This window comes from Dinoponera quadriceps, unplaced genomic scaffold (assembly GCF_001313825.1).
Source record: "Dinoponera quadriceps isolate SergipeBrazil2010 unplaced genomic scaffold, ASM131382v1 scaffold248, whole genome shotgun sequence".
Lineage (NCBI taxonomy): Eukaryota > Metazoa > Arthropoda > Insecta > Hymenoptera > Formicidae > Dinoponera > Dinoponera quadriceps.
This window is the reverse complement of record NW_014554606.1, coordinates 241,754-260,525: the sequence shown is the minus strand read 5'-3', so window position 1 is coordinate 260,525 and position 18,772 is coordinate 241,754. Positions and strand designations below refer to the sequence as shown.

The 18,772-nt window shown below is 48.8% G+C and overlaps 2 protein-coding genes and 1 long non-coding RNA gene across 6 annotated transcripts; 1 reads left to right on the top strand and 2 right to left on the bottom strand.

Annotated features, from left to right (window-relative positions):
• Positions 1 to 5,204: 5,204 nt before the first annotated feature.
• LOC106752301 (GTPase-activating protein CdGAPr) lies at positions 5,205 to 14,398 on the bottom strand. Of its 3 annotated transcripts, none has more exons than XM_014633897.1 (8): positions 14,066 to 14,398; positions 12,294 to 12,502; positions 11,080 to 11,217; positions 10,590 to 10,994; positions 10,188 to 10,518; positions 9,732 to 10,065; positions 8,735 to 9,659; positions 5,205 to 8,497 (listed from the first exon to the last, which is right to left on the bottom strand). In XM_014633897.1, the coding sequence occupies exons 2-8, from the start codon at positions 12,363 to 12,365 to the stop codon at positions 6,161 to 6,163; spliced, it is 4,542 nt and encodes a 1,513-aa protein (XP_014489383.1). In that variant the 5' UTR covers positions 12,366 to 12,502; positions 14,066 to 14,398; the 3' UTR covers positions 5,205 to 6,160. The 3 variants fall into 3 exon arrangements, with proteins under 3 accessions (XP_014489383.1, XP_014489384.1, XP_014489385.1); XM_014633898.1 differs by lacking the exon at positions 14,066 to 14,398 and adding an exon at positions 13,632 to 14,043; XM_014633899.1 differs by lacking the exons at positions 12,294 to 12,502; positions 14,066 to 14,398 and adding an exon at positions 11,819 to 12,281.
• A 139-nt stretch (positions 14,399 to 14,537) lies between these two features.
• On the top strand, positions 14,538 to 16,962 carry LOC106752308. The gene is made up of 3 exons (XR_001375138.1): positions 14,538 to 14,681; positions 16,684 to 16,775; positions 16,871 to 16,962. It is a non-coding gene; the product is annotated as an uncharacterized LOC106752308 (long non-coding RNA).
• LOC106752302 (SET and MYND domain-containing protein 4-like) lies at positions 15,125 to 18,766 on the bottom strand. Of its 2 annotated transcripts, none has more exons than XM_014633901.1 (6): positions 17,594 to 17,981; positions 16,859 to 17,516; positions 16,480 to 16,766; positions 16,129 to 16,412; positions 15,559 to 16,039; positions 15,125 to 15,259 (listed from the first exon to the last, which is right to left on the bottom strand). In XM_014633901.1, exons 1-6 carry the CDS (start codon positions 17,778 to 17,780, stop codon positions 15,252 to 15,254), a joined length of 1,905 nt encoding a protein of 634 aa, XP_014489387.1. In that variant the 5' UTR covers positions 17,781 to 17,981; the 3' UTR covers positions 15,125 to 15,251. The 2 variants fall into 2 exon arrangements, with proteins under 2 accessions (XP_014489387.1, XP_014489386.1); XM_014633900.1 differs by lacking the exon at positions 15,125 to 15,259 and having other exon boundaries at positions 15,381 to 16,039; positions 17,594 to 17,879; positions 17,960 to 18,766.
• Positions 18,767 to 18,772: the final 6 nt, after the last annotated feature.

The following is an 18,772-nucleotide window of genomic DNA, read 5'->3' as shown; positions in this document are numbered from 1 at the left end:
TAACGAACCGTCAAAAACGAGGAAGAAAACGGAGAGAGAGAGAGAGAGAGAGAGGAAGACTCGACGTAGATTTTTCTCAGGTGATTCCCATTACGGACGATCCGTGGCTCATATCGCAATTAAACCGTGACCAATGTAATAATTCTTCGCGCGAACGATTCCTTCGCTGACGGTCGTTAACGTTTTTACTACCTGTTGCGGGACGTTAGATCAGCGGCGAGCGTGCGCCTATCTTGAAAGAAACGATATTCTAGCAGGATAGTGGATTTTCCAACGAGCACGCGTTGTATAGGCGGCGCCTGTGGGGCACGTCGTGCTTCCAGTTGGGGTGAATCCTAATACCCAGATAATGGGAAGTAATTGCGAGGGATCAGAGCGAGTGAAGCTACTCTGTCGGCTGTCGGTTCGGGGCAGCGGGATGCGTACAGAGAGAGAGAGAGAGAGAGAGACGGAGAGTGAGATAGATAGAGAGAAAGAGAGAATGGCGGCGTGTGGCGCCACGCTTCCCTTCCTCTCTTCTCCTCTTCCCTTCTCTCCTCTCTTTTCCCTCCTCACTGTAGATTCGCAGAGGGGTGGAGAAAGAGGACGAAGAGAGGATCGTAATCGTGTTATCGGGACGAAATCATGAGGTACATTCTCGGATATACATCGGATATGCGCATCTAGAAAGGGAGAGAGGGAGACCGCTTCGTTTCTCAGAGGCGAGAGAGATGTAAGAAGAAGAAAAAAAAGGAAAAGGCTCATATAAACCGACCATTATGTTATATTGACGCAAATCGCGTCCGTTGCAAGAGTGGACTCGCGGACTGTGTACTTTTATCCGACGTAACGTTACCGGTAACGTTTACCGATGAATCACACACGCACGCACGACACGTGTCGATAGCGTTCGGAGCGCGGCGGGGCAGGGTTCTGGCCTTTGATGCGCGCGAGATGCTATCGCATCGTCGTCGTCGTCGTCGTTCGAGAGAGGAAGAAAGGCGCACCGTCCAGCCAGGTAAGCTTGTAAAGTAATGAGATCATGGGGCCATTTATGACGTTTATTAGATTCCGTTAAGACGTCTATTATTACGGTACGTAAATAAAGAGGGAGAATTGGCGCCCCTCGCTCGCTCGCGCCGTAAGGGGCGAGCGAGCGAGCGGAATGCGGCGAAAATAATGAAATAAAGGACAATGAAGTGGCAGGTACAATGGGCCAATAGAGCGGAGGACGAGAGCGAGGACGAACAAGGCGCCAGCGGGCGGCGTGTTACGAGTCTCGTTCGCTCGTGGAAGGGGTTGCGCGACAAGGGGTACCAGAGAGAGAGAGAGAGAGAGAGAGAGGCCGCGCGCGCTTCAGGCCGGCTAAATGCAGTGGGCGTGTTCCCATTACTTTCATTATTTTCAGTCGCTGGACCGCTCGGTATCGATGCGAACGAATGCGCGTCCGCGTACGAGAGCGCAACCTCTCGATCGTTGCGAATCGCCCGAATCGGTGGTATATAATTCGAAAGGAGCGTTCGCGCGAATCGCAGTAACCGGACACCCCTACCGAGCGCGTACTCGGGAAGAGCGAGGAGGAGAGAGAGAGAGAGAGAGAGCCAGGGCGAAGCGTTAGCCTAACAAGCTGTCAAGACGTCGCCGCGTGTCAATCCGCGGCTCTCGCCGACTACCCTCGAAATAAAGCCGCCTTCATCCGTCCGTCCGCGCGGACCAGAGAGGGAGAGTTTTCAGTCGACCGCGCGTCATCGTGTTATTTAGGCAGAATTTCCGGGCTAATCGCGCGCACTCCCACTGCGAGAAATCGAGAAAACTACGGTGATAAATCGGAAGCGAGAAAAGGAGAAAGAGAGGATGTTCGCACGTGCGACGAGACACAGAAAGCGTGGCGTTACTGCCCACGTACCGTTTAACTCGATCACAGTGGCAATCTGGCCTCGTTTCAACCTCCGGTTACTACGACGCTTCCGCTAACAAATAACATTGTCGTCGACCCTGCGGGGGCGTTCTGATTCGATTTGCGCACCGTGAAAGCGCGCTCGAGGAGGAGGACGACGACGAGATAGCTGGAAAGAGAGAGAGAGGAGAAGGGGAAGCCACGGAAAAGGGATCCTGCATCGCGAGAATGCCGCGCAGTTTTTCCGTTAGTGAATTTTCAGGAAGCCGCGACCGGTCAAAACTGGTTGGCCGGAAGTTGGCCGCGGGGGCTATTTACGCAAACTTGCGGCGCAACTGCGGGGATATGAGCGAGGCCTCTCCTCTCTCGCTACTCGACGCGAGATCCCTATCTACGCGGCATGTTTAAAAATAATTGCCGCGGTAGATTCGACGATAGTCACGGAGTCGCCCTTACCTCGGCGCTTCCTGGCCTCTCGAGTGGTCCTTGTTCTACGATATAAAGGCGCCTCCCCTTCTGCGAGTCCTCGCGCCTCTTCCGGCACCGGTCGAGTAGGTCCCCTCCACCTCTTTTCATCCACTCTATCACGGCGTTTAAAGAAGTAAAGACTAAAGGCCTCTCAGAACGCCTCTCGAGAGGACTTGCCGCCTGGGCTCAAGATGAGCCCGCTCGAGCCGGAGCGCTCGACGAGACGGAGGGAGACTTCGGCCGCGCGCCGTAAACGAAACATCCACTCGTCAGCCGGAAGCAGAGACAGTCCGCCTTACGTTTCTTAATCGCATTCGACGCACGATCGAGTGAATATTCGCCGCGCGAGCAGCATCAATCGCTCGATCGATCTAATTGACGCGAGATGGACAGACCCAGATGGCACGATCAACTCTCCTCGAGTGTTTCCCTCGAGCCCTCTCCTTCCCTTCATTGTAATTCCTCCTTGGGAATTCATAAAAGAATACATATAAAAGTCCATATGTTTACAGCATTTATATTTATTTTTTACGTACAACTTGTATATATTATAATTGTAATCGACAAACAGAGAGTAGTCTCTCATATAACGGAAACAATTATTACTAAATGCGATTATAACTAAGGGAGCGGGAGGAGGAAGAGACGGATGGGACGAGGGAGAAGGGGGGAAGGATGGGCACGAAAACGCGCCCGGCCGTAGATAAGGCGGTGAGAGAGCCTCCTACACTCAAAAACAAGATTACTATTAGCCTTTGAATATTACAGAATTACGTCTTTGTATCGTTTTACACATCGTAGGGAACATTATTTCTCTATACGACTTATAATTGTCATTTTTTCGTGTTCTCGATCAAAAGTCCCCCCCCCCCTCCCCCTTTCTTTTTCTCCTCTAGGGACAGTTTACAGCTATTGCGCGAAACCGCAAGAATTCTCAACTTATTAAAAATACACATCGCTCCGATGTATCATTATTGCGCGTCGTATTGTGCACAGGTATAATTAGGTACCTCGTTTGTAAGGGGGCGGGCGAGGGAACAGGGCGGAGGGGTTTGTTCTTTAGGCGTTTTTTTTTTCGTCTAGATACCTTTTTCCTAGTTAGGCCATCGCTATCGCCGGAGTAAGAATAGCCAGAGAAGCGACTATTGAATCTCTAAGTGAAATTCGTCGTTAATCATTTTTTTTTTTTTAATTAAACATCGGTAAATATATGCGCTACGTGTGTGCGTGCATGCTGCTTACAGATTTTCAGGCATCGATTACGACAGCAGACACACGATCGAGCCCGCGACGCGAGGCTCGCTGACAATTTCCTCGTCGGGGAACGACACTCGCGCGATGCATCAGCTCGTCCGAAATCGACAATGGTTCACGATTAATTAATTAGTCGCTGATCGCGGCGGAAGAGACGAGAGATTTGCTCGGTTATCAAACTGATTCGATTGTGTCACGCATGCGTTGCCGAAAGAAAGAAGAAATTAATATGGTCGCGTAAACAGTAATTTCGTCGCTCGTACGATTAAATGCTTCGATTTGCAAGAGATCAAAATGCACTTTTCCGACGTGCACAGCTCCCTCTCTCTCTCTCTCTCTCTCTTTCTGGAGTATTGAATTAGGATATGTGGTTTGTTCACTCATTGAGTCTACGTGCGAGACGCAACGACACGAGAATAGCTGAAATCATAACTTTCGACCTACTATGCCGCAGTCTTGTAAAACGGTTCACGAAACCGCACTTAAAAAAAGGAATAACGTTTAACCCCGTCATGTCTTTGTGAAGAAAAAGAAGAGAATTTCTGCACGCGAAAATAACGATTCTCTCTCTCTCTCTCTCTGGCCAGGCGAGTGATTAAACTCTCGCTCTGAAAATAAATAAAACTATCGACGCAACTAAATCTTATTCGGCGTACAATTTCGTCCGCGTAATTAACGACAAAATGAGACGTAGTGAGGTGGGGTGAGGTAAGGTGAGGTGAAGTGAGGTGAGGTAGCTAAACAGAGAACTACCGCTTAGTCCGTAATAGTGGAAACTTATGTTAATACGCGAGGCCAACGGCGCGCTACGCTCTAAACGCTTATTTCTCAAGACCGCTTTGTTCAGATAGTAATCTTGATTTCAAGCAAACTTTCATCACCGATAAGCGCATTGTTATAAAAAGTAATATGTTACATATGTAAACTAATTGAAAGAATCAGCGTGTCCCTCCAAAAGATCATCTATATCCGTCATCATTAAGCGGTTTAAAACGAGATGCGTTGACGTTGACGCGCGATTAAGACGCTGTGGGACTTGATAATTCGTTGGAACTTTCCCATGTTCAATGATCAATTAGGTCAAGATTCAAGAGTATGCATCAGAGTATATTTGAACGCGCGATTGTAAAGAGTTTGGATATGATGCGATTATTGATGTAACATTAGAAATGTAAAGTCAGAAGATACATATGCTGCTGAATGGAACGAAGAAACACAGGAAGCAAGTACAGAAGTATATATTTTGCGAAACAAATGGCTTCGAGATACCTTCGTAGAAGAAATTCGTATCGCATATGAGGAAGTAATTTCATAAACGGCAACTGAATTTGCCTAATAAAGAAAAACGTATAAATATATCGAACGAGATAACGAACCGTCACTTCGTATGCCTATATGAAAATAAAATATATCAACTTTTCAAATATCTTACAACTTAATTTTCTCATGCGAATCTCAATCGTTTCGCAGGCTTCCACAACTCTGGTACATTCAAAGCATTTCAATTGCTCTTCATTCACTAGCAGTAACAGTACAAATAATTTGAATGAATATAAAAATCAAAGAATAATATTAATATATAATAATAATAGTAATAATTACAAAATTTGTTATTAAAGCTTATAACAGTAATAAAAATGAATATCTTTTTCTCAAGTCACTAATAAATTAATAACGAGCTTTATAAACGTTCATACAATTCAAGCTAGTTAATGATGGCGATAGGCGAGACGAAGATGAGTCATGGACCGAATAACTTGTTCCACCATCCTCGTCGAAATCCACTTTCACATATCATTTGCAAATCGATTTGCGGTGGCACCGATGAGACTCAAGTGAAAGCAGCTTAGTGGATCGAGTAGAAGCGTTTGATGGAAAATTATATAAATAGTGCGTTATCGAATGCTGCAGCACCCGATGCATTCGTGAGTAGTACAAATAAGCCGGTAAGTTAGAGCGCATCTGCGACATAATGTGCAAATTTTCAATAAAAATATACGAAGCACACACACTCGCTTACCAAACACCGTTCGAACACCGCTTTTGTCTCAGTGCAGTTTGGAACGAAGTCGATGGCCGAATGAGAAAGAGATTGTTTACGATTAATTTCCAGAGATTCTTTCGCGTCGGGCCATCAGCTGCGTTCCGAATCGGAAAAAAAAAGAATGTGTTCAAACCGTGTTGAAACCGAGTATATATATATCATATGATTTAACGTGACGAATTCTCTTTTGCTCGCACTCGGATACACACACACGCACACGTATCCATACGATGCTCCGTTCTATCTGGTCGCTACTTTCGCTACTTTCAAAACGAGAGGAGACAACGTTGCTTTCGAGAAAAAAAATTGCGAAGGAATTTGGTCGGTCGATTAAATTCGACAACTCTCTATATATGTAATAATTAGCATTCTTCCTCTCTCTCTCTCTCTCTGTCTGTCTGTCTCTAAAACGGACACTAGACGCTAGTCATCACCGAGATTACGCATCAACTCTGCTGCGGCTCTTATTTATACTACTACTGTATCGAGATTAAACTTAAGAGGAGGAGCGGACTCGATCAATGAAGAGATGGTCTCGAAGCTCTCTGTTTCAACCTGTTCAACAACGCCTGCTCGCCCTCGTCCTCCGACTTGGATGAAATTCCGCGAAAGCTTTCCGATCGATACTTGTCCCTCAAGAACGTCCTCCTCTCCTCTTTGTACTTTTCGATTCTCTCTCTACACTGCGGGTCCCCCAAGTCCAGGCCGCCGAGATTCCTCAGCTGGATCTTCTCGGTGGCGTTCGAGCATGCGCCGGAACCGCTGCCGACGTTGGGCGTGGAGCAGTGCTGGCCGTCCTCGGAAGACGCCTGCTTCACCGACAACGCGATCTCACCCGTCATACGATTGAACTTGGCCTCGTCCAAGGACCGGCTGAGCGCGGCGCGGGTCGCCCTCGCGTGGCGCGCGCGCAAACAAGGCGGTAAGTGCTGCGACGGCTCCTCGGACTTGCCCCTCGCGCAGTCCAGCTCCTGCCTCATCTTCCTTTCCCGTACGATCTCGCGGCCGATCTCCGAGTCGAAGCTCCTCCGATCGCGGCTCGTCTCGTTCTCGTATCTGCGCCTGCTGCTGGCGGACGACAGATCCGCCACGGCGCCGCCGGATAATCTCTGCAGTGCCAACTCCTGCAGGATGGTCGCGGTGTCCCGCAGAACGATCGCTTCGTCGTCGGCGCTCGGCGACGAGGCGTTCGAGAACGCGGTGTCTATCGTCCGCTCCATCGTCTCGGACGCTCCTCCCTCCGGCACGTGGGCGACCTCGCAGGGCTCGGCCGCGTTCTCCGACGGGATTCTCACCTCGACGTTGCTCGCCTGAGACTTGGCCTGCGAGTTGACGCACTTGTGGCCGTCGGTGTCGCTGCGCTTGGAAGGGGTGCGTTGCGAATCAGTATGCGCTTTCTGCGAATTCTTGTATCCGAAGCTTTGGCACTTTTCCGACAGGCCGTTCGAACAACGCTCGTTGTTGTCGCGGTCGTCCCGTGTTGCACGGTTCGTCTCCTGCTCCTCCTCGGTCTTGCCGGACAATCTCGAGTGGCTCAGTCGCCGTACGTCACGCGACAGGCGACGATAGTTCTCGGTGAAGGTGTCGAACACCTCCTCCTTCTCGCACGCCTCGTTCTGATTTCTGCCGAACACGTTCGCGTTGTCCGCCTCGGCGTAGCAAGCGCGAATCCGCTGCTCCCTCGTGAGATTGCTCGTCTCTTGGCTCGAGTCGATGTCCGCGGTAGTCGTGTCGCACGAGTACCGATTGCCGTTCTCGAGATCGCGCGACTCGAGGTCGTCAGCCTCGAAACGCGCCTCCCGATTCTCGTGTTCGCGACTCGCGGGCTCCTTCGCGCCCGTTACGATCATCTCGAGGATCATCTCTTCGCTTTCCGCGCGATTCTCCGTCGAGTCGCGGAACGCGTCCGCGGAGACGTTGTCCGACGTCGGTCGTAGCTGCTCCATGTCCAGAGCTGGATTCACGCCGCCCTCCAGGAAGGAATCGCTGGGACTTGTCGGCTCGCTGATCGTCAACGAGCCGGTCGTTCTTCCGATGATCACCCAGTCTCCGGATTCATTCGCATTGCTCATTACGCGCCGAGTTTCCGTATTGGTGAACACCTTGTCGGTGCTATCACAAATCACAAAGCCGGACTCTCGCAGCTCGCGCAGAGTCTGCTCGCACGACATCGGGGAATCGAGATCGGTCGCGTTCGGCAACAATCTCGACGAATCGGCAACCTCTCGTCCCACCGTGCTAAGGTTATTCTGCGAATCGGTGGACCGTTCCTTCACGCCGCTCGCGGCTTCCTCCTCGTACGGCTTGGACGAGATCTCCGTCGTGGAATGCGAGCTCAATCTGTCCGTCTGTGCGTCTTTGCGCGTCTCCGTTGCGGTGGACAATCCGTTGTCGCACGGCACCATCTCCGCGTCGCTAAATTGCCCGCCGGTCTGATTCTTGGCGTCCGTGAGCGAGCTGGCGATCGCGCGCTTCCTGTCGTGCAGCGACTCCACGCGCCCGTCGTAAGTAGCGATCCCCTCGCAGGACTCGATTCCTCTGTCCCGTTTCTCTAAATTGATGGATAATCCATGGCTAGCGGGGTCCGGTGACTTCTCAGATGACGCACTCGTCGTCTCCGTCAACTTGTTCGCGCTGTTGCTGCGCTCCTCGTCGATTTCGAGCGGCAGAGTGAAACTTCGGAAGCTTATTCTAGGACTGTTGGCCGGTACCGGCGAAGGGGAATGAGACGTGGCTTGTAATGTTGCGGGCGTAAGCGGAGTGGAAGCTTCTGACAATAACGGCAGATAACCTGGCGTTGGTAACGGGGATGGCGTGTCGATGCTGTGAATGTCCGCGCTTGTCGCCACCATAACCTGAAAGATTCAGCGGGAATTTAGATACAGCGGATACACAGTACTCGGAGGAATTTGCTCGCGCTTTCCGGAGGGTTATACCGTTATAATTACAACGATACAAGAGCTTTTCGGTAGACTTGACAGGTTTTGTGAATTTTACGGTGCTGAAGTTACGCGCTTGGCTCGGCGGGGGCGAGCGGGGCAAGAGGCAAGGGGAAGAGAGTAGACAGTGGAAAACTCGTAAGTGAGCATCACCTGATCTGGACTTTGGCTGTCTATGAAACGCAGCTCGACGTCGCACTGCAGTCTTTCCTCTAAGCGAGATCGCTTCCTCTTGGAGCCGCCGGTAACGGCGGCGCACTGACTCCCGTCGGTCCTCTGCCGGCGCGGCGACGCTTCCACCGACGCCACTCCGCCGCTCTCCTCCTCCGAGAACATCCTCATCTCCCGCTCCTCCAAGTCGAAGTTGAGCTGTATCTCCGAGAGATCGAGGGGCGACGGCGCGCTGGGGGCGTCCGCCAGGTGATCGAAGTACGAGTCGTGCGAGACAGATCGGCTGTGGCCGCAGGTCCTCGCGGGCGGCGGCCCCAAGAGCGGACCCAAGCTGTCCTCGCCGTCCAAACTGTCGGCGCTCTTGACGGGTCTCAGCCGTCGCAGGGAGTTCAAGGAGCTCGGGACTGTTTCCGCCTGCGGCGGCGTGCCGCCGATCTGCCTAGTCTTGCCCATGGCGCCCAGAGCGCCCCTGCCGAACAACGCTCGCCAGTTGAGCGAGGGTGAACGTTTCGAGCCGTTCCTCTTGCGCGGCAGCTCGATGACCGTGTGATATCGCAGCGGCAATCCGGCCGGGCCCGCCCCCACCTCTATGTAATCGGGCTCACCCCGAAAGCTCCTGTTGCGCGCCTCCTCCAAGGTGAGTAATCGCGCGGACGTGGTGATCGCCAGTGACTTCGGCCTACCGACCGGACCGTCCCCGAATATGAGCTCGGCGTAGCAGACTAGAAATTCCGTCACGACCGCCTGCACCCCGACACCCTGAAGCGCCGCTACACCGCCCACTTCCAATTCCTTGCATCTCAGGAGGTTAGGTGCCCAGACAATGGCCACGTTGCGCGGAGTCATACCTGTTTCCGTGCCGCGTGCAGCTACCCTCACCAGATGACGCATCAGATATTCGAGTGTCCTGCGAGAGAGAGAGGATCACACCTGATTGCCGGCGGGGCAACACGAGCCGAGGGAAAAACGACGGTCCTACCTGTAATGAGGTGGCGGTAACTTTCTAACTGCGTCTCTCATACGTCGCAATCTCTCGGCATCGGTGCCGGCTTGAACCGCGCTGACGAAGGTCGAGTAAAGCTGGTACGTGCACAGCGGATTCGGCAGCTCCCTGAAGTACATCTTCAACAGTGACGCCACCGAGTGTATGTCCTGCAGTATGCTCTCGTCGGAATGCAACGCCGGGACCCGGTCCTCGTCGAAGGCGTTCCGCAATTTCTGAATGTTGGACGTCACGCCGCTAAGGCGGTATATACCGTCGACTAGACCATGCTTCTCTATGAATTCCGCGCAGCACGTCAGAACGGTCGGCACTGCAAAACGACGAGCGACCTCTTTCTCTCTCCTTTCTCTCTTTCTAAACAAAAATCTCGCCAACGTCTCTATTCATGGATCAACGAACAAGGGGATACTACAAAGAGGCGATAAGATTTACCATCTTGACCGGAATTGAGCAGATGTTCTCCCAAATCGCAGCCAAACACGCGCTCTCGCAGTATGCCCGATTGCTTCAACCTCCTCCTGGAGGGCCGATTCAGTATGAAGGATCTGAAGAATGCGATCAGCTTGCCGTGCTTTCGCAGCACGGGCTTCACCGGTAATCGCGACCTGACCGTCGTCGAGACGGTCAGATGACGCGGTACCTTGTCGCCGATCACGGCGACGCACTCGGCCGGAAAGAATCCAACCGCGAAGCCGTGCTTTCCGCGCCACCACGTGCTCTCCCCCGGCGGGGGCATGTCTATGACGGATATCATGTCGCCTACCTGCGTTTGACAAATTATTTCGCGCGTTTAGCACCCGCCCACTCGCTCGACGAGCAACGAGAAAGGATTACCTGGAAGGAAATCTCATCCGGCGCTTGAGCGGTGTAAGGTCTTACGGCGTACGCCGCGGCCACGGCTGGAGTGTTAATAGGACAGGAGTCCGATTCCGGGACGAGGATCCTTCTGCCGCGATTGTCGAGCTGCAGCCAATTCAACACCGGGCCGCAGTTGAGGCCCTCGTGATTCAACTGCGAGAATCGGCCCAGGTAGTCCTTCAGTATATCACAGGCATTTTTTGGCCGTACATCTGGAAGCTTCGTTAGGGAGGAGAATTTTCTATCGAATATGCACCGATGCAGTTGCTTGTCGAACATGACGAAATTGTCGTAGGATCTCTGCAGCGTCCAACACGCGTCCCCGGACGTGATTCTAACGGCGTAACTGTCCGAGTCGTTGGAACCGTCGTTGACGGATACCTGACGTACAGAGAGAGAGACAAGCCGGTCAACCGCCTCCATCGCATACCTCTCTCGCATACCTCTTTTCACGTCGACGACGTACCTCCAGAGTACCGAGCTCGACGTGCTCGTAGTGAAAATGGGCGCACTCGTCGAGCTTCGGGAAGCGCGCGATGCTGCTCATGTTGCTGCCGGAACTGACGGGCGTGCTGAAATCGTCCGCTCGACTACACCCCAGGCCCTGCAAGTTTGTTCAACAAGATAAGCGTTGGCAAGGGCAGGCGTCAGAATTAATCCGCTGAATTGCAACTTCAAAGTTACTACAGAATTAACTTGTCGGGTGACTTGGACGATGAAGCGCGCGATTCGGAAACGGTTGGAAGATCCGCGCGACACGGAGGAACGTCCACCGAAAATTTCACATCTTTTTCTGTTCTAAAAGCGTGAACGGATATGGCATTCTACACGGAAGGAAAGATTCGGCTCGTACAATTAATTTTCTGCCACCCGGAAGCAAGATAAAAACCCGATTGGGAACAGAAAGATTTCGGTAAGAGGTTTCTCATCAATCGATGGTTCTTGGCCGAATTATCTCAACTTGGTTTTCAAACAGCCGATTGCTCAGACTCGGAATTCGTTTCCGACCGCATCAGAATTACATATCGTTTCTCGTCATCGTATTTTCGTTCCGGTCGCTACTCAGTCACACGAGCCGAAATTCCTTGATCCATTGAAGAATCAAGTGTGATAACACATATCGCGCCGATGAGGCGCATTGAATCCACGTCGCGTACGAATTCACAGTAGCCGGGGTAAAATTGGGTCACCGCCGTTTAGCTTACCGCATACGATCGGTCTCGTCTGCACGCCTTCCGAAGCATCGACTGCGCGTCGCTCGCCCCGAAAATGCCGTACGGGAAGAAAAACAACTCGGTTGGTAAAATTTCCGCTGCCCGGGACAAAAGCTCGGTGATTATGAGAAGACAAGACTCTCTCTGTCAGAGGTTCAGCCGATTGCTCTCAACAAAGAGTTTCGGTGCAGCTGAATACGTTCGTATGAATGTTTTCGGTGTGGCGCGATAACAGAGTTAATATTACCTCTTCTTGTCACTGAGAGTTTTCATTTCTCGTCATTGTGCGTCCTCCCTATTCAGCTTGCAGTTGCACCGAGTCTCTTTCTTTTCCGTGTGTCACAAATTCGAAGACATACACACACACACACACACACACACCGTACTTATCTACACTGTACTTTGAAGTTACACGTCATTGCATCTACAAAATTACATGCTCTGTTCTACACGGAAACTGTCTAACCTTCGCCGTCTGCGGCTCGATGTCGGTGAGTCGATGAGCACGGGGTCTCTCTTGCGTCGACGGTCCGGGCATCTTTTGCAGCCTCTCCGTGGATGAGGAAGAGGAGGACGAGGATCCGGGCCTTTGACCCGATTTGTCGCGCGCCAGGGTGACGGCAAATCTTTACTTCCCTCTCGATCGAATCATCGTTCCGCTCTCGCACCGTTTCTCTACACAGACATTATCCTGCGTTATCTTTCGTTCGCTGGGCGCACTGGACCAAAAAGATATCACGAGAAAGAGAGAGAGATCGAAGACGCCGGTGTAAAAAAAAAATCGTTCTATTCGCGTTTCTCGACGAATGATCTCTTTTCGTCTCATTATTTATTATTAACCGTAGATATTCTGAAGATGGCGAATCTCCTCGTCGCAGGTAACGGCCGAAATTTGTTGTTTGCGCGCACCGATGAAAACTATGGCGAAGACAATTAATGAGATAATAACACTACTCGGCTGCTCGAATTGAGAATCGTCCGTCGAGTCTACGGCAGGTACATCCGCGCGATTCTCGTCGCAGAGAACATCTGTTTTTCACGAACGACAGAGGGAAGATCCGGTTGCGGGTTGCCCTTTTTTCTCATCGGTTTACCATACGTGCTGCGCGTGTTCGTTCTGTCGCGCGACGACGACGACGGTACTCCGACACAGACGAAAATAAAAATGAAACGCAATTGCGAATAAAAAGTCCCAACTGTAATCTCCCTCCAGAATTGTTCGCTCGACTGTGACGTGCGAATAATTCGCGGGGAAAACAAAATATCTCCGTTATTTCAAGTATGTATAAAATATATTTTAATTCTCGGCGCGCGCGTCGCGTGTGTGTTGCGAATAACAGTAGCGACGAAAGAGACGAGTCTTCGCGATTCGTCTCAATTGTCGACTAACACGGAAGAGCGAAGTTCGAGGGAAGCGGTTTTCGGCGGTGCGGAGATATTTTAGGATATTTAAACGTGATTATCGGTCGATTCCCTTCGTACGAAAGCGGAGCGATCAATCAAAAAGGAACGAGCAGCGGTTGTCGCGCACTCTCGAGGTACAGGCGAGTCTATTGTGCTCTGCCGTCTCTCTGTGTGCGCGGAAGTGCCAATAACCCGTAGCACGGTTAGTGGCTTTTAATATCTTAAGATTAAGGCGAATCTCGATCACGTCGTCGAAAAGTCGTCGTCGGCCATATGCCTGGAATTACGAGCTGGCTCGATGACTCGATACGCGAAACCGCAGTGTAGTAAAGTAGCGGATTCGTGTGCGCGCGGCTCCTCTTTCTCTCTCTTTCTCTCTCGGTACAACGCGTATATTTACATCACGAAAGCAACGTACGACGCGGGGGGTGATATCGAACCTTTGCGCACCGGCAAAGCTGCGAACAGCTGGGCTTCCGCAACTCTCCCCTCTCTCTCTCGCTCGCTCAAACTCGCTCACACACCTCCCTCTCTCTCTTTTTCGCTCGCTCGCTCGCTACTGTGTGGACTAAATCTCGGCACGGGGGAAATAACGGAGCTATTATGTCACGAGTGGTCTCTCTCTCTCTCCCAGCCGCACGCCCAACTCCTCCTCGTCGCGCACGCTCGGACGAGGGTAAAACTCGGGGAAAAGGATGGGTCGGCGGCGGCGCGACGCCACATTACAAACAGGGCCACGCACTCGCAATGACGAGGAGGAGTGCGTAGCACTCCATTTTAGAACGGTCGATCTCCACGTCGTGGAGATCGATGGTAATGAGACGGTTTACTCACTCGTGCAGCCGTCCTCTTCGTCGTCTCGCCGCCGTCACTCCCGAGAACCGCCACTAGTATCTCGGGCCGAGATTTCACCGTAGCAAAGAAAAACACACGATCGGCCGAGCCATGTTTGTCTCCATTTGCCCTCGCGCGTGTGGAGGTTACCGAACGACCGCGAACGACGCGACGTGACGTTGAGAAGGCGTCGTTCATACGCGACACGGTGACTCGCAAACGAGCGGGGGGAGGGCCGCGCGGCGATGCGATCGATTCGACTTCGCGTTCCGCATCACGCCGCGGCGATACCGCGAGCACTACCGCGCGAACACAACACCGCGAGCGGCAGCCGCGAAGTTACGCTCGATCGACTGTCCGCGATCACGATCAAAGACGCTCCTTTCGATGCGCCACCCACCACCCGATCTAACCTAACCCAACCTCCTCAGCTATCTACCTACTTCAACCTCAGTCCCAGCCTAACCTAAGCTAACCTCGCGCGATCCGAGTTTGTTCCTTTTAACTATACCGCAGTCGAGGTGAGACACACGAAGGCGGCACCAAATCTCACAAATGATGGAGTTACAGTGGTACTGGAGCGCGTCCTGCCGCTGGGAAAATTATCCGAGAATAGGTAGGAGCTTATTCCGATGCTATGATCCATTCTCTACTTGTTGAGTGAATGTCGTTTGTAAATTATGGTATTGGGAACAAGCCTGTATTATTATTATTATCAGTAATGGCTCCCAGACGCCATCTAACGGCGCAGTGGGAAAACTAGTTACTGACTTCTCTAAGCGCAAATTTTGAAAATGGTAAGTTGATTTTAGAACACGCCGGTGTATCCAATTACAGATTATTGTTTAAATTCCTGATTCACTATTTCCTCACTTGTATCATGTTTGTTCTCGTCTGTTATTCTACTAACGCGTAATGCTGTTGAACACCGTAAAGTTTGGTAGATATTTTTTTCTCTACAATCGTGAAACTTGTCCCAAATTTGATATGCATATAATAAAAAGGAATAAATGGTCATCTCGAAAGTTTTTAAATATATTTATTAAAATATATCGGGAAACTCACCAAAAATAGAATTAATTGGTTTAAGGTGAACTCTGCTTATAATACACGATTGCTCATTTACATATATCAATTGTTAAATTAAATATACATATATATGATTATTATCATATTCCTTGATAGTTTATGGATCTGAAATTCGAAAAATATATTTTTTATCAATTTTCAATTTTAATTATTAAATGCCCGTAAGCGTAGCAAGTGAATGTTAGAGCAGTAGCAGTAGGTAAATAATTCCTTGTACAAATATCAATAATGCTGCAAAAGGTAACTTTATTGACTATAAGGAAACAAAGCCATGCACGATTACATCAATGTGAAAATATTATCGTCAAAGCATAAAATACTAGCATTAAGCAAAGTTACGTACATACGAAAGCTGTTTTTAAGCGCAAAGCGTCACAACAATAGTAATGTTTACTTAAATTTACCCAAATAATAACTCTTCAAGTATTGTTCCGCGTGAAGTATTTCCTCGCACGGATATTTTTCAACTTCCTTGTACAATATATCGAGAACAGCCTTCACCGCGTCGATATCGTACATATTCAAGAGCAGTCTCTCCCTAAAGGGTCTCAATCTTTCCACGAGTTGCTTATTCTTGGAAATAGATCCGATATGTCCCCGTAAAACCTCATTGTACGTCGGCCAGTCATTCTCGCAGGCCGGGCAATCGCAGTCGAAGAAGTAATCCTGCAATATCTTTTGCTTCCTCTCAAATCTAGGCATATGTGCGTACACGCCGCCATAGCTGGTGAATATCTGATCCTCGGGACGTATCGGCGTCAATGCACGTGTGATCATTGTGAGTCCCTCGAAATGTCGGAAGGTATTCGGCGCGCAGGAGTGGTTATATAAGCTGTGAGCTACGTACAAACCTGAGCCCGACACGATTCCTGGTTCTTGTTGCACCTGCACGAAATTGGTGCGTACAAAAGACGTATTTGCGTGTTCCATCCCGCGGCATATGTCAGAGTAGGAATGTAAGAATATTCACTCACTGAGAAGCAATTAGAAGACATTATTACGCAGGCACGAAACATTATGCTGGCGCAGAATTTAAGCTCGGAGAATTCGCTGATGTCCTTCAAATCGTCCATCTCGTATTTCCTGGGGAAGAATCTCGTCTGTGTAGCTAGAAGGATTACCGCGAGAGCCGAGATGCAAGCAAACGCGCTAATCCCGATCAGCGGTCTTGTAGTCATATTAGTCGCCAGACTCAGCGCAGATCGCGCGCTGAAACTGTCTAGTATTCCAGCATCCGTGAATCCGGCCGTCCTACTGTCTACAAAGAAAAATTGAAGAGTCGTTATCAGATCCAACTAATAGTACAATATATCGAAATTATATGCCTGGATTGGATTCAGCAATTTCCATGTCCTGTTGCAACTCTTTGATTTTGCTTCCATTCGCTGTCACTACAATCAGCAGCCGTATAATCTTGGAAGTCATTCTTATTTTATCTTTGTCGACATTCAGCAGACTGGTCAGCAGCTTTAAAATTGGACATTCCGTCTCGTGGCACGTCTCCCATGCTAACTTTCTGCATTTTTCAGAACAATATTGAGCTATGGGGCACTTTGAGCACGGTATCAAGTTGTAGCTTCTGGACAAGCAGTGGTGACAATGTGTGTAATACCTGTGGCAGGTAAGAGAAAAAATACAAACGTGTACGCAAGTTTAGATATTAGTTCAAATAAAAAGTTGAGCAAGTGCGAATTAACATCTCACCGTTCTTCGTAGATAACCTGCGCGTACGGATTCTCGATGCTGACTATATCACCGGGTTGAAACTCCCGTGTCGCCACATAATGTCTACCGTATCTTTCGGAGAAAGATACCGCGACACCGTCACTAGCGGCCGGAACTTCCTTGCTCGGGCCATACGGCAGCTTGGAGAAATCGTCGTTCTGCAAGTACCTTGGCTTCTGCGGAAGGATCTTTGCTGCGTGATAAAGGTAACTTTCGTTGGTCATCGCATCTTGTTTCTCCCGGCCGTTAATCACCCGATCTTTTTCCAGTATTGCCTCGTCCACGATGTAATCGGAGTTTCCTGCTTTCACAGCAAATTTCTCAACACCATTGTTTGGACACCGTCCATCCGTACTTTGTTGCGCATCGATATTCTCTCCCTGTAACAATTTATTTATCTCTTTTATTGCTCTGTCTCCTCTTTCTTTTAATTTCCTTCGCTTTTCTCTCGGATATCCGTGACATAAGGCTGCGTCAATATCTATCAGACACTCCTTGTACAACTGTTTCCTGTACAAAGCGGCAGATCGATTTGCATGTGCATACGCCATGAGTTCGTCGCTGTCGGCATACGCCAAGCTCAGGGTGTAACACTCGATAGCTTCCAGATCATCGCCCATTACGAAATGTTGATTACCTGATTTTTTTCATTAGAAAACAATTAAAGAAATTAAAGCAATATAACATATCAATGCCTAAAATATAGACACGTACCTTCCTCTCTATATCTAATAGAATCTTCCTCATTTTTTGTTACAGCATGTAGCGATGGCATCTGCGATCTGACCATATTTTGTAAGATATGTCCAACAAGAGCCTCGCATTCTCTTTGTAATCCATATCCAACGTGCGACTTATTCTTTTGCTTGAGGGTCAGCACGAGTTCCTTTGCTATCTCCATTTCGCGTATAAATAATTCTCTTTAAAGAGTTATCGCACTTTGATACGAATCAAAATCTTCAATGTTTCCTCTTTTTAAATCATGATTTGCCGCCTATTACTTCGAATACACAATGTACAACATAGATTACATTAATAAAATTATCCATATTCCAAATTATTTTATAAGAACTTACTCACTTATATTTTATACTTTTCTTATGCACTGAAATCTTCAATTTTTCTTTTTATATATGTGATATATTTGCATTACTATATTTAAAAAATTATATGTGTAAATACTACGTCTTCCAAATCACAAGGTGGAAACTTATCCTTAGAGAGTGACTGAGTATACCATGGTAGAAAATGTACTGAGAACATTGAAGCTGGTAGGTGAAACTAAATTTACCGCACGCGGGGATAAGAGAGAGAGACAGAAAAAGACTATGCTGCGTAGGAATCACTTAAGCATTCATTGTATGTGAGAATAATTAGCCAAACCTAAGATAAGACAACCTAAGACAAACCTACATTTTAAAATATCACCTCTGCAACCTTATATCTACTCATATCAATATTTCAATCGTAATGTAAGTATGAATATCAATGCAACAAAATTATAAATTGTTCATCTTTAAAATATGAATTTAACTATATATTAATTATACATATATGTATATATGCATACAGAACATCATTCATAGTAAATCTTCCTTATAATTACAAAATTGTATACTGTTATATGTAATTAAAATTATATTAACATGTAATGTTTTACTTATAATAATAGAACAATAACAATTCTGCAGAAATAATATGCAATATTTTATTATTGTGCAAACAGATTTCAAGTTCTACCCTTAGAAAATATAACAGAACTGAAAGTTACATGTAAAGAATGTGTTCTCAGTCATTTCTGTACTGCTAATGAGAGCAAATTGGCAGATATCCAAATTTCATTTCTATCCTATGCAATATTTAGCCCCTGTTACTTAATCTTTAGGCTCAGTT